The sequence below is a fragment of the Ambystoma mexicanum genome, chromosome 1p, assembly GCF_040938575.1.
Source record: "Ambystoma mexicanum isolate Mex_15411 chromosome 1p, UKY_AmexF1_1, whole genome shotgun sequence".
NCBI lineage: Eukaryota > Metazoa > Chordata > Amphibia > Caudata > Ambystomatidae > Ambystoma > Ambystoma mexicanum.
This window is the reverse complement of record NC_090921.1, coordinates 1,304,809,103-1,304,830,894: the sequence shown is the minus strand read 5'-3', so window position 1 is coordinate 1,304,830,894 and position 21,792 is coordinate 1,304,809,103. Positions and strand designations below refer to the sequence as shown.

At 46.0% G+C, this 21,792-nt stretch overlaps 1 protein-coding gene across 3 annotated transcripts in view; it reads right to left on the bottom strand.

The window, feature by feature from the left end:
• Positions 1–21,792, bottom strand: part of LOC138453344 (tubby protein-like) — a 197,611-nt gene that overhangs the window by 64,300 nt on the left and 111,519 nt on the right. For all 3 annotated transcript variants that reach the window (XM_069606092.1, XM_069606108.1, XM_069606100.1), the window contains one exon: positions 3,163–3,314. In XM_069606092.1, the coding sequence (XP_069462193.1) occupies positions 3,163–3,314 (152 nt within the window). The remainder of the gene's footprint in view (positions 1–3,162; positions 3,315–21,792) is intronic.

The following is a 21,792-nucleotide window of genomic DNA, read 5'->3' as shown; positions in this document are numbered from 1 at the left end:
CTTTCTTCGGCATTTGTGACATCAAAGCATATAGCATTACATACAAAATTACACATAAAATCGAATCAAAGCCATGACTTAATTCAATAATCCCAAGCTGAAAATACACGTATAAATAAAAATAGCGTATAAACATTTATACAAAATGTTCCCCTCCAAAGTGGTTTGCTCAGAAAAGAAAGTCCAGAGGAGTTTACTTGATTAACAAAGTATAAAAAATGTTATTGTGTCTGATACAACATTTAGATTGACGAATTAATCGTGATTTAATCTGCACTTAGCACATTACTTACATTGCAGGAGAGTTAAGAACAAAGTGATCTATACAATTCATGCAGTTGACAATAAATCGTTCACTCATTTGTCCACATACAACCATCATACATCCACATTCCATACAGTCCAATAACAATACATATATGGTGAAGCTTGTTAAAAATCATAGCTAGCAGTATTTAGATATTTTTTGGTAAAGTGCAATTAATGTAACTGATCAAAAGTGGAACAGACTCGACTTTCTTAGCCATGCCTTGTGCACATATTTGGCTACGAAATATGAAAGATTAATATCTTCGTTCTTCCTACAGAAGTCCATTGCATCTGTAGCCCTTCTAATGCCTTTCAATCTAAAAATTGGCTTACGGTACTTGGCTCTATGGTCATTATAACTGGGACAAAACACTACAAAATGAAGAGCAGACTCACATGGCGTCCCACAGATCAAACATTCACTGCTACTTTGATTGCCCCCGTTTCTCTTGAATGATGCCCCTCGCAAGGGTCCCTGTTATAAGATCATAAAAGAGAGACTGTGCATAGCTTGGAGAAATGACATCTAAGTAGCGTTCATAACCAAAACCTTCCTTGACGTGCAAATACTTTTGGCCACACGAGAGCCTTGCACAGGTGACCTCCATTGATCTTCTACATTCCTGTCTACAACCCATTTTAATCACACTCTTCGGGTCAGATGTCATGCCAGATGGTTGGTCCCGATATGAGTCAAGACCCAATTTCTTTCACCAGAATTGTACATGTTTCAGCCCTGGGGTTAATCGGCTGCCCTCCAGTGTTAAGAAATGAGTCAGTATTTCCCATGGACCGCCCATAGGTGGACCCAGAAAAGGAGCTGCTTAGTTAGTATTGAACATAGGTGGACCCAGAAAAGGAGCTGCTTAGTTAGTATTGAACATAGGTGGACCCAGAAAAGGAGCTGCTTAGTTAGTATTGAACATAGGTGGACCCAGAATAGGAGCTGCTTAGTTAGTATTGAACATAGGTGGACCCAGAAAAGGAGCTGCTTAGTTAGTATTGACCATAGGTGGACCCTTAAAAGGCGCTGCTTAGTTAGTATTGAACATAGGTGGACCCAGAAAAGGAGCTGCTTAGTTAGTATTGAACATAGGTGGACCCAGAAAAGGAGCTGCTTAGTTAGTATTGAACATAGGTGGACCCAGAAAAGGAGCTGCTTAGTTAGTATTGAACATAGGTGGATCCAGAAAAGGAGCTGCTTAGTTAGTATTGAACATAGGTGGACCCTTAAAAGGAGCTGCTTAGTTAGTATTGAACATAGGTGGACCCAGAAAAGGAGCTGCTTAGTTAGTATTGAACATAGGTGGACCCTTAAAAGGCGCTGCTTAGTTAGTATTGAACATAGGTGGACCCAGAAAAGGAGCTGCTTAGTTAGTATTGAACATAGGTGGACCCAGAAAAGGAGCTGCTTAGTTAGTATTGAACATAGGTGGACCCTTAAAAGGCGCTGCTTAGTTAGTATTGAACATAGGTGGACCCAGAAAAGGAGCTGCTTAGTTAGTATTGAACATAGGTGGACCCAGAAAAGGAGCTGCTTAGTTAGTATTGAACGCTCAATGAGACATACATCGCAATCAATGTGTAATATATGGTAACCACCTCATGTGGTACTGCTTTTTTGCGTGGAGGTATTTACCTCCACGCAAAAGAAGGTGGACACATGAGAATCATTAACGAAATTCATAGGGGCTGATTAAGAGTAATACCGCCAAACATTTTTTAATTGTTTTACTATAAATACCCAGTAAACAGAAAGGTAAGCATGATTCCAAGTTATGCATACCTTTCTCTTGTTCTCCATGGAGTTCCATATGACTGCGTGGAGTTCATTATTTACTGCATGTGATCATTACCAATGTGTTAATTATCGCATGCGATACTTCTTTTGCACTGAGGGATTTACCTCCACACAAAACCAGGCAGCACATGACTTTCACTAATAAACTCTGATTTTTTCAGAGTGGTCGAACATCCGGTATTTCAAAAAATCAGATGTTTTTACCACTACTGCTAAACTTTTAAGCAGGCGCTATGCGTTTAGTGTGACCTTTTTGGGCCTTATAGAATGCATTTGCCTGGATTTTTTAAAGTAAACCATATAAAAAATGACCACATTACAACATTTTGTCCAGGGAAGGAGCCTAAACATTTTATCATCGCTGTCTGAACAACTCAGGTTGGCACTGTCTGGGGCAGATTCTCAAAAAATAAGAGCAAATGAAAAAAGCATGAGAATGCCCTTTTTTTTATTTCCGCTCATTGCAGAACCGCGCAGGTCACCTTATTCTCAAATATGACCTGCACAATTATGGGGCAGGGAGAATGAACAGTTGCTCAAAGATGCGCTGGCCAGCCCCCTTAAATAGCCCAACACTAAGGTAGTGCAGGCTCCCAGCACCCACGTGAATGCTGGGAGTACATTTCACATTGACAGACCCATTTCTTCAGTTTGGCATTTCATCACTGAGGTGGATTCTATGTGCCATTTTACCCCTTTTCATTATTGCGTTCTGTTTTGCTCCCACCACCACGCCACAGTGGGGGTGAAGTTAGACTTTGATTGAAATGTAACAAAGTACTATTCTTAACTCCAAGATGAAGCAGGTATGTTTCCCCAAATATTCCACGATGATTACATTAACTCTTACTAGCTCAATTCCAAAGATATTTGTGGTGGAGACAAGTACATCTGCCAAAATGGTCCTAGTCATAGAAAATTTGGGCACAAATATAATTTTTCATGTAATCACTAAACTTTTGGTTAGCCATTTTTCTGTAACAGCAGGTCAACGAACACACAGGCACCATGTTCCTTCCGTCATACAATAGTTTGCTCAGCGTGTTCCTCACCTGGTTGGAAGAAGAAAGTGTCTCTGTTTGCACGACGCAACTCAAAATATCGCCTTCTCCTTCCAGATCATCCAGATACACCTCTTGTCTTTGTTTATCTTCGTCACTAATATTCTTTTTCCGGTAGTTGGCTATATCGAGCGTGGAAGGGGCTAGAGCGGGGGGTTGGGAGAGGGAGAGAGAGAGCTGATTTTAATTACTGAATTACAAAGTAATGTCTCACTCATGTCTCTTGTGTTTTTGCCAAAACAAAGTCTCTCATTCCACATTCACTATTTTAAAACTAGTGGTGGGGGACGTCCATCAACCCGATCTTTGTACCTCATCTCCTTTATTCACCTTACATTAACATTTGACTTATATAGTTCTATAAGTGCATCCCCCATTTGTTTGTTTCCAGCGGACATCCCATTAAAAATGTAATAATAACTCAAATTGTAATTATCCACATTTTTACTATATGTCAGGATACTGTCAGGATTAGTCCTGCGAATACTAAGGCAGCGAATATGGCAAGGGAAATGTGCACATAGGAACAATGACTCATGTATGCTAGAAGCCAGGAGTGCAAACAGAGTGTGATTTTAAACCCAATATATGAAAAGGGATGTGGGGTAAGCACCTGACCGCGAGGAAAGTCGGCAAGCGCCTTACCCCCAATTGCTGTTACAGGTACTGACAGCGCTAAACCCACGTGGAGGGCAAGCAATGACAGGATCTGAGAACTAACACTCTGATGGAATCAAATAAGGGAACTAAAGAACTGTACTCACAAGGACGAGATATACCTCTTGAATGTCAGCTAGCCCACGAATTCTGTTGATGAAACTGGGACCCCGATAGGCTAGAACAGCAATGGGAGAAGTAGGAAGGTCCAGAGGGCAAGGGCTGTAGGTTGCCAGGGAGAGGTAGACAGTAGAACAGGGGGCCCAAGAGGACGAGGGCTGAAGGTAGCCGGAGCGAGGCAGGCTGCAGGGCAGGGAGCCCAGAGGACAAGGGCGAAGGCTGGAAGGCAGCAGAACGTGATCCGTTGTAATGTGGGGAGCCCGGCAGGGCAAGGGTGAAGGCTGGAAGGCAGCCGAGCGTGATCCGCTGCAGAAAACTAAATACCTAAGTTGAAATAGTGATAACGAATAGTGAGGAAAACATAAGCATTCACACAGGAGCTAGCTAACAACCGCACACCACACCTAGAATCAAAAAGGGAAAATAAATGCAGAAGAGCTAAGGAAAACCTGGAATGGATCCCAATAGTAGTAAGGATCAGGAGCAAGGAAAAAGCTAAATAACCAATGCAAACTATTCCCTACCCCTCCAAGGAAAAGACAGGAAACTAAACTAAGAGGAAGGCTAAGGCAAATGGGTAACAGCAGCAAAGGACAGAGTCAAAAGAAATATAGAACACAGACAAACTGGGCTGCATCTAAAAGGGGAAAGCACTGAGAAATGCTGCCTGCAAACAGAGGAAGACAAAAAGGGAAATCAAGGGAGCAGAAATCAATTAGCTCATGAATCCGAAATTCAGGGCGGAGGAAACAAGAAAACAGGAACAAGAAAGTAGGTACAAAAGGCAAGGAACAAGGAACCAGGGACTAGTCAAAACAGGAACACTGCAGACGATGACCAGCGCTGGACTGAAGTGAGACTGAGGCTTTTAAAGCTGTTAACGAGCACACGCCTCAGGTGTGCTGACTGCTGCACCTGCAGCCACAGGTGTTGCCTATCCTCCACCCAACCTTGTTCTGCAAGGGTGGAGGTGGAGCAGTGGGCCAGGCATTCTGGGAAGCACAGTCATTTGGTTAAAGAAGCATGCTGGCTGCCAAAAACCTGGAATGGATCCGGAAGGGAAGTAGTTTGGAAAATAGGGATTTAGCGCTCCCAGTTCATTGCAGCACTGTGGCATTAGGATCGGAGGAAATGTCCAGCAGGGAATAAGCCCCAAAACATGCCCCCAAGTGGCGGGAACGGGAGCGAAGGGAGCGAGTCGTGACAGTATACCCCCTCCTACGGCCCTCTTCGGGTGCCCGCCACCCGCACGAGACTTCTTCTTTCCATGATGGGAGTGCTTTTTCTTTGGAGGTGGCACTGATGGAAATGGTGGCTTGTGGGCAAAGGCAGATGGGCTTCCATGATAGGAGTGCTTTGTCTTTGGAGGTGATACTGATGGAAACGGTGGTTTCTGGTGAGGAAGAGACTCATGGTTCGAAGAAGGGCATGAAGGACTTGCAAGACCTGAAGCAACGTTGAAAGGTCCAGGAAGCTCAGTCACTGGGAGTGGACCCTTGTAAGTCTTTGAGGAGGGAGGCAGACTGGTGCAACTTGCCTTAGACAATGGTAGAAGTTCTGTTAGCCTTTCTGCCGAGAGCGGACATGCGGGAGGTGAGGAAGTTGCTGGCTTCAGGAAATGTTCATGTTCAGCCATTAGAGAAGGTGGCGGCTGAGGTAGAGGTTCAGATCTTTTTCTGTCATCCATCTGGGAAAAGGCTTGTGGTTGAAAATGATTAAGGTTTGACTGCACATGTTCTACACCTTGGATGCCTGGAAGTCCAATGGGTTGTACGAGGCTGGTACTCCTGGTGACAGTCGTGTAGCTACTTTGTTGCACGTTGGATACAACAGCAGGGACGTTAGGTATACTGATAGGAGTGATAGACACAGTACTTGGTACTTCAGGCACACTCGCAGAAGGAGCGATAACAGACACATCTTGAACTGCAGCAGACATTCCCTTCCTTTGGCTACTAGCACCCAACTGGTGCTTCTTGGCGGAATTCTGTTGCACAAGTTCTGTAGGTAATACGCCGGTCTGCACCACCCCCTGTGCATACCCAGGTGAGTGGTTCTGACTCACCACTTGGTCCAGCTTGATGACTCTGAAGCGGGAGCTGGCAAAAGTCTCAAACTCTGATGCTGCACTTTTAGGAGGCTCTGATGCTGAAGTGAAGCAGTTGGAAGAATCGTCTTGTGGAAAAGGCAGGCATTCTGGTGCTCCTCCTGAAGCAAAAGAAAGGCAATCTAAACGTTCATCGACAGTAGATGTTTGGGATTCAGGAGGACTGTCTGGAGCAGTAGAAAATAAAGCAGGATCTGATGGTGTAGACAGGTATACCTCTGATGTTGGAAGCGAGGCTAAGCAGGATACCGGTGTCTCATGAACTGAAGGCAAACAAGCAATAGACTCTGGAACTGAAGACATGCACATATGATGGACTACCGGAGGCTCTCTGGCTGAAGGATGATCTTCTGGATGAGTCACTGTAGCTGAAAACAGGCAGGCCAGAGGAAACTTTGAAGCTGAAGGCATGCAAGTAGGAGCCATCTCGGTAGCTGAATCCAAACATGTCAGGGTCTTTGGGACTGACCCCGTGCATGGTGGAGGCTCTTGATTAAATGGCAGACATGGCAGCGGTTCATTGATTGAAGACACGTGTACCAAAGATGAGTGCAGGGCTGTGGATTGGAACATAGAAGAGTCAATGGTTGTAGGAGGACACCCAGAAGTCTCAGAAGTTGATAGACACATTGGTGACTCAGGAATGGAGGGCACCTTTAGGGCATTAGACTCCTTGGCTCCAGTAACAAAGGACTGAACTGTACCCTTGCAGACCTTTTCTTTAGTGGGTGACACAGAGTCTCTTTCTTTGTGGAAGTCAAAATCAACCAGTGGAATCACCATAGTAAAGTCTCTGTTAATCAGGATTTCGTCAATTGTCCATTCCTCTGTTTTAGCTTCTGAAAGAGGCAGATTAACAATCAACAGTTCAGGAATCGCCTGCTGGTCTTTTGGTTCTGTATACTGTGGAATGAGTTCATCAGAACATGAAATCTGTACTGTCTCTGACTGTTCGTATTGATCAGAATTGGCAGAAGGAAGAGTGAACCCAGAGGTAAGATCGTTTTCCACATCAGCTTTAACATCTACTTCAGTCTCAGCAGCTGTATCAAGAGCAGGACCTAAGCCTACTGTAGTGACTGAATCTGTGTATGTCACCTTTGTGTATTGTGTTTGGAGATCAGAAGCTTGTATGTGTGCTAGCTCAGAATTATGACAGACTGCTACACAGGAAACTTTAGGTAAAGGAGTGGCTTGTAAATCTTCAGCTAACTGCAATCCTTGACAATCAGCAGAACAATTGTTAGAAACTGTGCCCAGATTGAGCGCTGTGCTAGAAGAAAGACTTTCACTTCCAATAGATCTAACATATTGGCAATTATCATGGTTTACCAAAGTCTCTGCACTCAGGGGCTGAACTGTGTTCACTTCATCAACATCAATGGATAAAGTCTGAGGTGTATTCAGGAATGCGTGCAAGATCTTATTCTCCTCTTGTAAAGAAATGAATTCTTGTGTTAACTCCTCAAGCTTAGCTCTTAGCATGCCCTGCATTAACTGTACATCACTATCAGTAGGCACAGGGGGAGGCATAGTGGCATCAGGGTTGGATCCTGCACTAGCAATCTGGATGTGCACCGATTGTGCATTGTCCTCAACTGCTTTCAGGTTCTGAGATTTATACTTTCTCATACTAACTTGGTCTGTGTTACCCTTAAGTAATCTATTGACCTTAGACCTCTTGACATTAGGGACTACCGTATGTACTTGTGCAAAGAAGTATTTGGGCTGAGGGTAGAAAACTGAAGCTATGCAAGGAACCCCTCCATTCGTTATGTTTGTACCATGAAACTGTTCTATCTGAGATGAAGCACAACTGGAATCATGGGGTTCAACAACAGAGGTACTCTTGTATAATAAGTCTAACAGTGTGTTGTTTTCTGCGGCTAAGGTTTGCGCTGACATAGAATCGGGATCAGAACAAAAGATCGAACTAGGATCAGGCAATGTAGGATGTGCCATCCTATGGGAAAAATACTTTGCTCGTAAATGCCCATTCGTGACAAGGAGTTCATTTAAACCAAGACTAGTGATTTGATTGTCACAGGTAAATGCAGGGGAAGCTTTCTGTACTAACTTGTTAGAGGCTTTGCTGCCTTTCTTTCTTAAACTTGCCATATTCAATGGGAATTTTGGGCTGGTCATACTGTCAGGATACTGTCAGGATTAGTCCTGCGAATACTAAGGCAGCGAATATGGCAAGGGAAATGTGCACATAGGAACAATGACTCATGTATGCTAGAAGCCAGGAGTGCAAACAGAGTGTGATTTTAAACCCAATATATGAAAAGGGATGTGGGGTAAGCACCTGACCGCGAGGAAAGTCGGCAAGCGCCTTACCCCCAATCGCTGTTACAGGTACTGACAGCGCTAAACCCACGTGGAGGGCAAGCAATGACAGGATCTGAGAACTAACACTCTGATGGAATCAAATAAGGGAACTAAAGAACTGTACTCACAAGGACGAGATATACCTCTTGAATGTCAGCTAGCCCACGAATCCTGTTGATGAAACTGGGACCCCGATAGGCTAGAACAGCAATGGGAGAAGTAGGAAGGTCCAGAGGGCAAGGGCTGTAGGTTGCCAGGGAGAGGTAGACAGTAGAACAGGGGGCCCAAGAGGACGAGGGCTGAAGGTAGCCGGAGCGAGGCAGGCTGCAGGGCAGGGAGCCCAGAGGACAAGGGCGAAGGCTGGAAGGCAGCAGAACGTGATCCGTTGTAATGTGGGGAGCCCGGCAGGGCAAGGGTGAAGGCTGGAAGGCAGCCGAGCGTGATCCGCTGCAGAAAACTAAATACCTAAGTTGAAATAGTGATAACGAATAGTGAGGAAAACATAAGCATTCACACAGGAGCTAGCTAACAACCGCACACCACACCTAGAATCAAAAAGGGAAAATAAATGCAGAAGAGCTAAGGAAAACCTGGAATGGATCCCAATAGTAGTAAGGATCAGGAGCAAGGAAAAAGCTAAATAACCAATGCAAACTATTCCCTACCCCTCCAAGGAAAAGACAGGAAACTAAACTAAGAGGAAGGCTAAGGCAAATGGGTAACAGCAGCAAAGGACAGAGTCAAAAGAAATATAGAACACAGACAAACTGGGCTGCATCTAAAAGGGGAAAGCACTGAGAAATGCTGCCTGCAAACAGAGGAAGACAAAAAGGGAAATCAAGGGAGCAGAAATCAATTAGCTCATGAATCCGAAATTCAGGGCGGAGGAAACAAGAAAACAGGAACAAGAAAGTAGGTACAAAAGGCAAGGAACAAGGAACCAGGGACTAGTCAAAACAGGAACACTGCAGACGATGACCAGCGCTGGACTGAAGTGAGACTGAGGCTTTTAAAGCTGTTAACGAGCACACGCCTCAGGTGTGCTGACTGCTGCACCTGCAGCCACAGGTGTTGCCTATCCTCCACCCAACCTTGTTCTGCAAGGGTGGAGGTGGAGCAGTGGGCCAGGCATTCTGGGAAGCACAGTCATTTGGTTAAAGAAGCATGCTGGCTGCCAAAAACCTGGAATGGATCCGGAAGGGAAGTAGTTTGGAAAATAGGGATTTAGCGCTCCCAGTTCATTGCAGCACTGTGGCATTAGGATCGGAGGAAATGTCCAGCAGGGAATAAGCCCCAAAACATGCCCCCAAGTGGCGGGAACGGGAGCGAAGGGAGCGAGTCGTGACACTATATAAATATATTTACATTTGCACTCTTATATCAATGTGCCTAGCGTTTCGGTGCTGAACTGGCCCAGGGCAGGGCAAAGACTGATGTGTTTGGGATAGTTCTCCTATGTGAAAGATAGTGAACTATAGACTCTGGGTAAGGCTCTCGTAACCAGGACTAATGTCTGGCAGAGGGCCTCCCAGGCGCCCCCTTGTTATTTGCATATTTTAAGTAACTTTGGGTCTCACACTAAATTACTAGGAGAATCCAGACGTGGTCCCCTTGCTCACTATTCTTAGAGAGGCACAGCTCCACCCTACTGATGGGGTCCAACCAGACTGAAACACGTGTCTGGGGTTGCTGTTGGTACTCTTGTTCAGAGGAGAATTTCCTAGCATTTCGGTAATGGACTGCCCCAGGGCAGGACAAAGACTGATATGTTTTGGATATTTCTCCTCTGTGAAAGATAGTGAGCTAAAGACTCTGGGTAAGTGTTACAACTCAGGGATTGTTTTCTGGTCGTTGCAGATAATACCTCCCCACTCTTTTGGGGAAGTTACCTTCACTCAAGGAATATGAAATCTTTATGGTGATGTGCCAAAGACTTCCCTCCCAAGAGCTCAGCCTACAGGGATCAATATACCTGGCAGGCCGGGGGCTTGAGTGAAAAGGCCGGAGCAGAATCCTCAGAGCTAGAGGGACAAAGAACAAAACACTTGTTCAGGAAATGCAGCCAAGTAGTGCCGGAAAACAAACAGCCAACACCGCCCACAATTACCCACTCTTACCTGCTCCGTAGAAACAATATACCAGTAACCTGCTAGTATCGAAATGCAGAGACAAGGAGGATGTCTGGTGAAGGGAAGGTGTGCCAGTATCCTAGGAACACCACGGTGAAAGCAGCAAAGCATCCAAAAGGTGTTCAAAGCAATCCAGAGTTAAAGCAGCAGAGCGTCCCAAAAAGTGTTCAAAGCAATCCAGAGTTTAAACAGCAGAGTGTCCCAAAAAGTGTTCAAAGCAATCCAGAGTTTAAACAGCAGAGCGTCCCAAAAAGTGTTCAAAGCAATCCAGAGTTTAAACAGCAGAGCGTCCCAAAAAGTGTTCAAAGCAATCCGGTGTTAAGGCAGCAAAGTGTTCCAAAAGTGTTCAAAGTAACAGGAGCGGACAAGGAAAAGAAATGAAATGACCAGGGAAGCGGGCGTTCACCTCACGCTAGTTCCCTTACGGAAATGTTCGGCTTATCAGGTCACCAAAATTTAAGGATTAAGAAATGGGAGGTCAATAATGAGTAAGCCGGGTTCATATAATCCAAGGGGGACAATCGAGGGAGGCAGGTGTCGGGAGGCAGACAAGGACAAGGCAGAGGCAACAACTTGATTCGAGCGCCGGGTAGTCAAGGATTTAAACAGGAGTCGGGGCACAGAAGCTCGTAACTAACAACAGTTTAGGAGCACCCGATCTCCGAATAGCCGGCATTTAAATACGGTCCACAATGAAGGAAACACCACAACGTAGTGCACGTGTCACGTGACTACAAGTAGCGGGAGTTGTGGGAATTGTAGTCTCAAAGGGTTCTGCGTGTCGGGTAGCGCTCGGACAAACGCCACAGTAGACTCCAATTTAACCGGGATGTGACAGTACCCCTCCACAAAGGACGACATCTTCTGTGCTTCTGTAAGCGTTGCAACCAAAAGGCACGCAACAAACGGGGTGCATTCAAATTAGAGGCCGGTTCCCAGGACCTGTCCTCTGGACCTTACCCCACCCAGTCAATCAGGTAAGTTCGAACCCCTCGAAAGAGGCGAGAGTCCAAAATCGCACGTACCTCATACTCATCCTGTCCTTTGACATTGACTGGGGCTGGGACAGCAGGCAACCGTGTGCCGGGAACAAAAGGGCGAAGCAAGGAGACATGAAACACAGGGTGCACCCGCCAATGAGATGGAATGTTTAGACAAACAGTGACAGGGTTGAGGCACCGTAGGATGGTATAAGGTCCCACAAAACATGGCAAAAGTTTCCTTTTGCCCCGAATGGCCAGATGCTTTGTAGAGAGCCATACACGGTCGCCACAAGAATACAAAGGAGCTGGCGAGCGCCGCCTGTCAGCTTGCATTTTGGTGCGACGTTGCGCAGCTTGCAGATGCGTTAAGACCGATTTACGGATGGCGAGCAGAGAATCCCTCACAGCATCAGCTGCGGGGAATTGTTTTAGGGAAGGCAAGACAGGCGGCAGGATTCTAGGATGTAGTCCAAATATATTACGACGTAGCAATCCAGCAAGTCTCTGAAGATGTTGTTTACAAAATGTTGGAATGTCGCAGGGGCATTGCAAAGCCCAAAGGGCATTACACAATATTCATAGAGCCCAAATTTCGTCTTAAATGCAGTTTTCCATTCTTCCCCCTTTCGTATCCTCACCAAGTTGTATGCTCCCCGCAAGTCCAACTTCGTGAAGATAGTAGAGGAGGTCATTTTATCGAGGAGTTCCGTGATGAGCGGCAGTGGATATTGGTTTTTAATCGTGACTTTGTTGAGGGCCCGATAATCCACACAGGGACGTAAATCCCCTTCCTTCTTCGGCACGAAAAAGATTGGGGAGGCCGCCGGTGAACGGGACGGACGTATGTGTCCTAAGCGCACAGCATTGTCCACATAATCCCGTAGATGTTCCTCTTCCTTCTGAGCGAACGAGTAAATACGACCATGTGGAATTACTGCCCCAGGTATCAGGTCAATGGGGCAGTCATAACATCTGTGTGGGGGCAGTTTTTCTGACAGTCCTTTATCAAACACATCTGAGAACTCCCGGTATTCCAATGGAAGTGCAGGGACTGGATTAGATGACATGGCGCTGACGGAAGGGACGCTAGTCACCATCGCTAGTCAAGGAGAAAATGCTGCTACATCATGGGATCCAAGACATTTCTGTATGCAAAAAGAGGAGGAGAACCGCACTGTTTGTTCAACCCAATCAATTACAGGATTGTGAATCTGTAGCCAACAAAGACCCAGAATTATGCCGAACTGAGGGGCTGTAATAAGGTCAAAGGTAATGGATTCCGAATGACCTTGTGCGGTGAACATTTGCAGTGAAGCAGTTTGCTCCGTTACTTGTCCAGATACCAAGCAGGAACCATCTACTGCATGAATGTCCTCAGGTCGCGTTTTGGGAAATACGGGTAGTCCGTAATGTTCAGCCAACTTGAGATCCATAAAATGCCCACTAGCCCCTTAGTCTATCATTACAGGATTGGAAAAGGTTTTAATGCCAGGAGCCTTGAAACGCATAGCAAGGTAAACATGTGAAGACGGAAAACAGTTATCCGAGCCCAAGTTCATTTGACTCGTCCGGAAGGCCCGGTTTAAGGACGAGTCTTGGCATTTCCCGCCAACTTGGCAGGTCTTTTAGGACACAAACGAATATAATGACCTGACTGGCCACAATAGAAACACAGGTTATTCACCGCCCGTCTTTCTCGTTCAGTTTTGGATAACGGACCCCTGATGGCCCCGATTTGCATGGGTTCGGCCTCGCCATGGGAAACAGGAGTAGTTCCATCTGGTCGGGAAGAGGTGCGAATATCGGGGTACCGACGTTCACCACGCCTTTGCCGAAGCCGAGCATCGACTTGCAGGACTAGGTCGAGCAATTCGGGAAAACCAGGCGAAGGGCGGGTACCACTGATAGGGTGTCTTTTAGGTCATCCGACAAACCTTCATAGAAAACAGCCGCTTTCTTCTGTTCTGGCCACGTGGTCTCAGCTGCTAATTGGTTGAAACGAGCCAGGTAAGTCAAGAGATCCGTCTTGCCTTGACTAATAGCCAAGAACTCCAAATCTGAAGTTTGTGCTTTGTATCGCATATCAAAAACGCTATTCATGGCTTGGATTAACCTATCAAAGTCATATAGAGCCGGATCATTAGCTTCCAGCAAAGGATTAGCCCATACTGCGGCAGTGCCACCTAGATGGGAGAGAACGAAGGCCGCCTTAGTGGTAGCATCTGGAAACGCCAAGGGACGACAAAGAAAGTGAAGGCGACATTGTTTCACAAAAGTCCGATACGCCTTGGGATCCCCCAAAAAACGTTTGGGTGGGGCCAAAGGAAAGGGCCCAGGAAGGAAAACTGGAGCTGGAGCCGGAGGGGGTACAGGAGGAGGTGCCGCTGCAGCGGCATCACCAAATTCCTCATCATGGGGTAATGGCTTCACGAAGCTCTGTAATACATCCATGCGTTGATGTAAGGTCACATGTGCGGATGCCATATCGGTACGTAAGGCAGAAAAAGCCTGCATGAGAGCTGCCATTGGGTCTGATGCAGCCTCCATAACCAATAGGCGTTTTTGTAAGGCTCCTAAATCTGTCACAACTCAGGGATTGTTTTCTGGTCGTTGCAGATAATACCTCCCCACTCTTTTGGGGAAGTTACCTTCACTCAGGGAATATGAAATCTTTATGGTGATGTGCCAAAGACTTCCCTCCCAAGAGCTCAGCCTCCAGGGATCAATATACCTGGCAGGCCGGGGGCTTGAGTGAAAAGGCCGGAGCAGAATCGTCAGAGCTAGAGGGACAAAGTACAAAACACTTGTTCAGGAAATGCAGCCAAGTAGTGCCGGAAAACAAACAGCCAACACCGCCCACAATTACCCACTCTTACCTGCTCCGTAGAAACAATATACCAGTAACCTACTAGTATCGAAATGCAAAGACAAGGAGGATGTATGGTGAAGGGAAGGTGTGCCAGTATCCTAGGAACACCACGGTGAAAGCAGCAAAGCGTCCAAAAGGTGTTCAAAGCAATCCAGAGTTAAAGCAGCAGAGCGTCCCAAAAAGTGTTCAAAGCAATCCAGAGTTTAAACAGCAGAGTGTCCCAAAAAGTGTTCAAAGCAATCCAGAGTTTAAACAGCAGAGCGTCCCAAAAAGTGTTCAAAGCAATCTGGTGTTAAGGCAGCAAAGTGTTCCAAAAGTGTTCAAAGTAACAGGAGCGGACAAGGAAAAGAAATGAAATGACCAGGGAAGCGGGCGTTCACCTCACGCTAGTTCCCTTACGGAAATGTTCGGGTTATCAGGTCACCAAAACTTAAGGATTAAGAAATGGGAGGTCAATAATGAGTAAGCCGGGTTCATATAATCCAAGGGGGACAATCGAGGGAGGGAGGCGTCGGGAGGCAGACAAGGACAAAGCAGAGACAACAAATTGATTTGAGCGCCGGGTAGTCAAGGATTTAAACAGGAGTCCGGGAACAGAAGCTCGTAACTAACAACAGTTTAGGAGCACCCAATCTCCGAATAGGCGGCATTTAAATACGGTCCACAATGAAGGAAACACCACAACGTAATGCACGTGTCACGTGACTACAAGTAGCGGGAGTTGTGGGAATTGTAGTCTCAAAGGGTTCTGCGTGTCGGGTAGCGCTCGGACAAACGCCATGGTAGTCTCCAATTTAACCGGGATGTGACAGTAAGGCTCTCGTAACCAGAACTAATGTCTGGCAGAGGGCCTCCCAGGACCCCCTTTGTTACTTGCAATTAAGGTGAAATGCATTTGTTTTTAGACATATTTTCTTTTAAATATAGTTCATTGAAAAAAGGTGAATTTGTTGAAGCAAGAAATCTATATACTGCAGAATTAATTGAAAAAAACGGAGCCTTTATATTACAATGCTAATTATTTCTCATGAGATCCGTTATATGCATACAAATCTTGCATTAGTCTAATAAGGCATGTTTTAACAGTGTCCAGTAATCATGAGTTCTCAACATAAGTTTGCATCTGAGACACTACCACTCTTTCAAATTGTTTAGATAGGAATGGTACTTATGCGATGGAGCAGAAGTTCCCCAGGACTGTGGGGTCCATTGAGGGCTTCTTAAGGAGGGGTTTGGTCATCAAGCATTTGCAGCTCGAAGAAAGATTCCCGAGGCTAAAGATGCATTAAAGAAGTGTAGTATATGATTTTGTAATATGCTCAGATCGCAAGCAGCTCTAGGTGTTAATTTATCAAGAGGGGTGCCAAAACACTTATCAGGATTTAACAGGCGTACAAGGACATAGCTGTGTAAGCTGGTAAAGGATTCAAAAGCATTATGGGCTAGCATTACCATCTTGGCAAACTTAGATTGTGAAAGTTGGCCATCAGCATTAACGTTAACTAGATCATTTGTTTTTTTTTCATTTCATTGTGAATACATTTTTTGATATATTGGGGGTGTATTCAATCTTGTTTTCATAATATCGTTTTTGCCTTTAAAATCCCTTTTGCAGAGAAGTTGGTGTTGCCGGAGCTCCTTGTGGTCATCCCTTTTGTAAGATTGTTGCCACCACCAATGTTTTGCTTGGTTTCAATTTCAGTCACAATTTGTCAACAGAGAGCGGTGCAAGTTTGTCAATGATCCCTGTAGTGGAAGAGTCTAACTCTTCAAGCAACCCATTACAGTTACGTCTAGTAACTAAGTCAGTTCTGGGGAGGGTGCTGGGTAACTAGTAGCCTTTTTACAGATTCCTGTCAGGATTATTGGGGCAGTGATTCTTCATAGAGGCCTCTGTGGCCAGAGCCACCAGAAATGGGCTAATAAACACTGGAGATGTGCAGTTCTGGGGCCGCAGATTTTCCAGGAGACAGGCAGGGAGGAACAGCGAATGGCAAGCGTCAAGCCATGTACTTAAAGCCCTGCCCCTGCCTGATTATTGACTATCTGTGGCACGGACACAAATCGGTGGTGAGCTTCGGAGAACATGCTTTCCAGCAGTTCAGGGGCGGCTGGTCTGCGTTGAGGGGGAAACCTTCTCAATGCAGAGGACTGACATCAACTGTGAGCAGTCTTCTGGTGGATTCCATTACCGTCTGAAAGAAGGATTCTTGCTCGACGGCAACTCGCCCAGGGAGACCTCGAGAAGCTCCCCGGGCTTCAGATAAGTGCCACGCTGTGCATTAACAATGTTCAGGACTGTTCATGTGTTTAACGTGTTTGGTGAACATCACTCTGTGAATTCAAACAGTGTACATGAATGTAAAGTATTATGAGAAATGCCATTGTGTGCTGAAACCGCATACACGATTCTGTCTGGAATACCACACTGTAAATGCCTAGTGTACGTGAATCTGGGGGATGATGCTATCCTGTGAAGTAACAGTGTACATGTATTTGCTTGTGCATATTGCGTATCACATTTTGTCAGCAAGATAAACTCTCAGGAGTTCCTGGGTTGTGACATGATGCCAACACAAGAAACGGGAGCTACGTTATTCCTGTGGTCCCCCTTGTTTGTCTAAAAGCATGTGCTTGCCTTGCGTGTGCTAGCTTTCAATGCGCCTGCTGGAGTATAGGCAGGGGCTCCAGTGCTTCATGCTCTTGTCTATAGTTCTCTGCGCACATGTGCTCTGTGCTTCTTGTGGTGGTAGCTGCGCTACCTTTCTTTGTTTCTATTCTGAAGGCATCACGAAGCAGACATAGATAACAGATTAAAGTTTGCGCTGTAAACATTTATTAACTAAAATGTCAGGATAGGAAAAGGCCTAACTAGGCCCATGCTAAGGTGAGCTTTCTGTACCTAAATAAACTAAGGATAGTCTGTGTCAGGAAGTCCAAAGAAAATGTCTGGCTGTGTCCAAAACCTATACTTGCCTTTACATCTAATTGTATACAATGTATAGGGATGTCAGCCTCAAAATAAGTAGTGTTCAAATAAAAGTTCAGAGCTTCTTCCAGCTCTGAGCCTATAACCAGGATTCCCTTCCCCATGCTCAAGATAGTTCAAAAGACAAATGTGTTCCATTCCCCACTAGTTCAAGTCTTTCAGTTCTTCCAAACAACACAGTTCTGTGTGACACTTCCCAGCTCTTCTGATATGGTTACCTTTCACCAATTCATATATTCAGTTCCTTGACTTCAGATCACACAAGAGTTCCTTGTCATTCAAACACAAGCTTCTTTGAGGGTGCTTTGAGTGGCTTTTTCATATAGGGGTGCACTCGGTCTAGGCGCAGTTGTCGGACTACACGGTCCACTCATTACAGATCACGCAACCAATACACCTTGCTTGCTTCCTTTTCAACAACATGTTGCCACTGTTTCAGATTGACAATGGTGCTTGATTCATTCACATATTACATCCTCTTGATGTTGCATTGTGGCTTGCTTTGCCACCATGCGCTTTCTCATATTCTCCAGGCTCTTGCCAATGCTTGTTTTCCCATTTCATACAGTTCCTTAAATTCTCTTGGCTCTTTCCAATGCGTGTTTCCTCTTATCCTACAATTCCTTACATTTTCTTGGCTCTTGCCAATTCTTGTTCACCAATGCTTTTCGAGGCTCGTGCCAATACTTGTTTTCTCATATCATACAATTCCTTGTATAAAGAGGTTTCACAAACTTGCTTTCACCCAAATCGGTATTGAAAAGTGCTTATTCTTATTTTAATTTGGATTGGCATTCAAAGAAATACTTGCTTACATATAAATCAGTGTTCAATGCTAGCTTTGCGTTTTCGCTGGCATCCCGGTGCCCCCCCTGCAAGGTTGGCTTACCGGTCAGAGCTTACAGAATTCCAAAAGAGGCATCCTGCTGCCACAAGCTCTTTCTTTCTTTCTTGTGCGACACCTCATTCAGTTTCCCAGTGACTCTCTGTGACTCCGCTCACCCAGCGATGCTTCTCCTGTAGCTCGGGTCTCATGCGACGATTCGCCTGGTCATGACAGTTCTCCTCTCGTGATCTGCAACCCGCTTCCAGTGTCCTTCAACTTTGCTTCCCACTGCATACACTCTGCATCCTCCATCGGGTCTCGAGCACTCCTCTTGTCACGCCGCTTTCTCAGACAGGTCTGCTTTCATCCAGCATTCTGTAGCCCTGCTTCCACAGCTTACCCCATTTGCACAGTACTTCCGGTTTTAAAAGTTCCTGCCACCATGACTGGTCCCAAAAAGACTAGACCGCTCACTGTTGAAACGGGAGTCCTGCATTACTCCAAACTGAGGATGCATTTCTCTTCCTCGCCCCAGTACCAAACTGGTGCTTCTTGGGGAATGTTTTAGGGGAAAAACAAGGAAAGGATTTACAATAGCCTATAAAGGCTTGAGGGACAGAAGGCTCCTTATGAGCCCCATGGGGGATACCCTGTCTTACCTAAGGGCTCCTCATCCCCACTCGCCAAGTGATCCTCCCTCGAATATCTACCCCCAGGGTCTGGGTCCAAGAGAGATGGTCTTTCACTGGCCACCCGAGAGGAGGATACATGGGGAAAAGAAATTAGGACACCGCCAGGTTGCTCACCTACCCTTCCCCTATGTGGGTTGGATCTGGATGTTTCATAGGGGAGACCGGGAAAGGAAGTCAACATTTCCATGATCTCGACCCTTCTGGTGTTCCACAGTGAAGCAATGTGGTTGAAGATCTAAAAGCCACTGCATAACTCTCAGGTTTGTCTCTTTTTTTTGGCTTATCCACACTAAAGGGGAATGAAGCCCCTATTTCTTTTTTCATTCCTGGCCCGGATGAGCACAGTATTAGAAATACTCTGAGCCAAGAACTGACCCGCTGATGCCACCCTACCATCCCAGACCAGCTGCTCTGGTGGGGCGCTGAGCAACCTGCAAATAAAAGGTGTTAATTCAGGAGATGGGCTGCAAAACCGAGTTCAATCTTGAATGAGGCACAGTACACGGAGGGGAGTTTTGGTGCCCTCACAGGCTTTTATGTAAGACCATATAACTTCCTCATTGTCATTTCCCATGACAGTGTGGCCCTTTCATTTTTCTCATCCATTCGCTGTATTAAAGACAAGGTAGAAGATACCATGAAAAACAGCCCTCCATCATATGAACTTGGGCCAAGTTCCTAATTACACATACCCTGGGCTTCACACCCCCATGCCAACCCTTCCATGAGCTCCTTACAAACATTTTATGTATTTCTCCGTTTCTTTCATAAACGTAACAGCTGCAGACTACCCTTGCTTATATTTAACTTTCAGTCCTCTTGTCAGTCACACTCATTATTCAGTCACATAAACATCTCAATAGTGCACAGTACCTTCTAGTTGCAGCACCTATGCTGGAGTGTCTCCAAGGTTAATTTCCAACCCTGCTCTGCCGTGGGTGGCTGTCATGGAACACGTGTTTGCACTGGGCTTTAAGAGCCTGGTGATGCTTTCCGGGGGCGTTGTGAGCCCTTTATTTTCCTCTGTGGTGGTAGTGCTTTTATTGAAGAGTGCTCTGTGAGCCCAGCCTTCTATTTTCCTCCGTGGCAGTCATGTTTTCCGCTTCTGGGCCTCAGGAGCTCTTATTTCCTCTTTGGCAGTTTATATTTAGTTGTGGCTCGGGCAGCCCTAAATGTTCATTAGGGTTTATACGCCCATGCTCCCTCCGTGGCAGTGGTGTTTTGCACAGGCAGGGAAATCCATCTTGGGCGAGGCCTTCTTTCATTAACGGCTGCTCGCGCAAAGCCCCGTCCGCACCAGACGTGATGCGACCGTGCTACGGGTAAGTCTTAACCCGCTCTCCCAGAGCTGGCGATCCCATTTGTGCCACTGGCACTGCCGGGGCTTCTTCCTCTTCACCACCCACCCCAGCTGGCCTGAGGGCAGTTGGACTTACCACCATGGCCGCTGTCCCCTCACCTTCACTCGGACCGATGCACATCACGCGGCCCGGGACTTCTGTCTTCCCTGGTCTGCCCGGTCTGGCCCCCAGGCAGACCGTATCCCCACAGGCCGTGCTTCAGTTCGGGGACGCTGCACACTGGCAGCCCCAGGCTGTGCCATCATATTCACCCCGACTGCAACGCACATGCGGCCTGGTACTTTGATGTATTCTGGCTCGCCTGTACTGGCCCCCAGGCAGGTCACTGCTGCCTCTCAGGCCACACTCGTGACCCGGGGACCGCCCCGCACACACGGGCCTGGGCGCGGACATTAGTCTTTCCCCAGGCCGCACTGCATGTGCGGCCTGGGGCTCAACTTCACATTGGGCTGCAGCTGGCAGACGCAGCCCGGCTCCTTAAAAAATGCCCTCGGGGCCGCTCAAGTCTGCAACCCCCCAGGGCCCGCAGATCTTCTTTTCCTTCTCATTGGCTTCCCTTAGGGGATCATCTTTCTGTCTTCCCTTTTGCTTCCCCTTCCTCTTACAGTCACTCTTAATGGTTCTTTATCTGCTCCAGGTGAGTTCAGTCCATGTCCATAGACAGGGAAGACCTGTTCATTGTTCTACAGTTTAGTGTTCCATATGTCCCCCATGGTGGGGAACGTGGTACAGTCAGGTAAGTGTAAGTCCCTGTTAAAACACTTAAGGATAAACATTTAATAAAGACATTTAATAAAGCTCCTGTGTCCTATGGTATTTCTATTTTCATATATGTATAGCCCCCTAGCTAACAGGGCCCATATGGGGTGAGGGTTACAGGAATGATCCGTGACTAATCTGAATTTTTGCCCCAACAGATAATTTTCCAGGTGTATAATAGCCCATTTGATGTCAAGGGCCTCAAGTTCTATAACCGAATAGTGTTTCTCTCTGGAGAATAACTTTATACTGATGTAGAGTATGGGATGTTCCAAACGGTCATGATCTTGGGAGAGGACAAATGGTTTCTTTCAAGATGTTATAACATTTCTGATATTCTTCATTGCACCTTAACTTTTGGAGTTTAGCATTTTTCAATTTGTCTGTGAGTCTTGCGGTTTTACTTGAGAAATTGGGGATGAATCGGAGATAGTAGCCGATCAGTCTTTCTTTGTTCTTGGTGCAGGTGTATCTAAAACTGCTTTAACCTTTGCCTGTTGGGGTTGTACTGTGCCATTTCCCAAAAAAAGCCGAAATATTTGACTATAGATTGAGCCAATTTACACTTTTTAGTTAGCTGTTAGCCCTGCTGTTCTCAAGACTCGCATGACTGTATAAAGGTGACAGACATGATCTTCCAAAGTCTTACTTTGTATTACAATATCATCTATGTAAACCCTGCAGAAATCAAAATAGGGTTTTAAGATCTTATCCATCAACCGTTGGAATGTTGCGGGGGCCCCATGTAGTCCAAATGGGAGGATTCTAAAATGGAACACACCTAGAGGTATGGCAAAG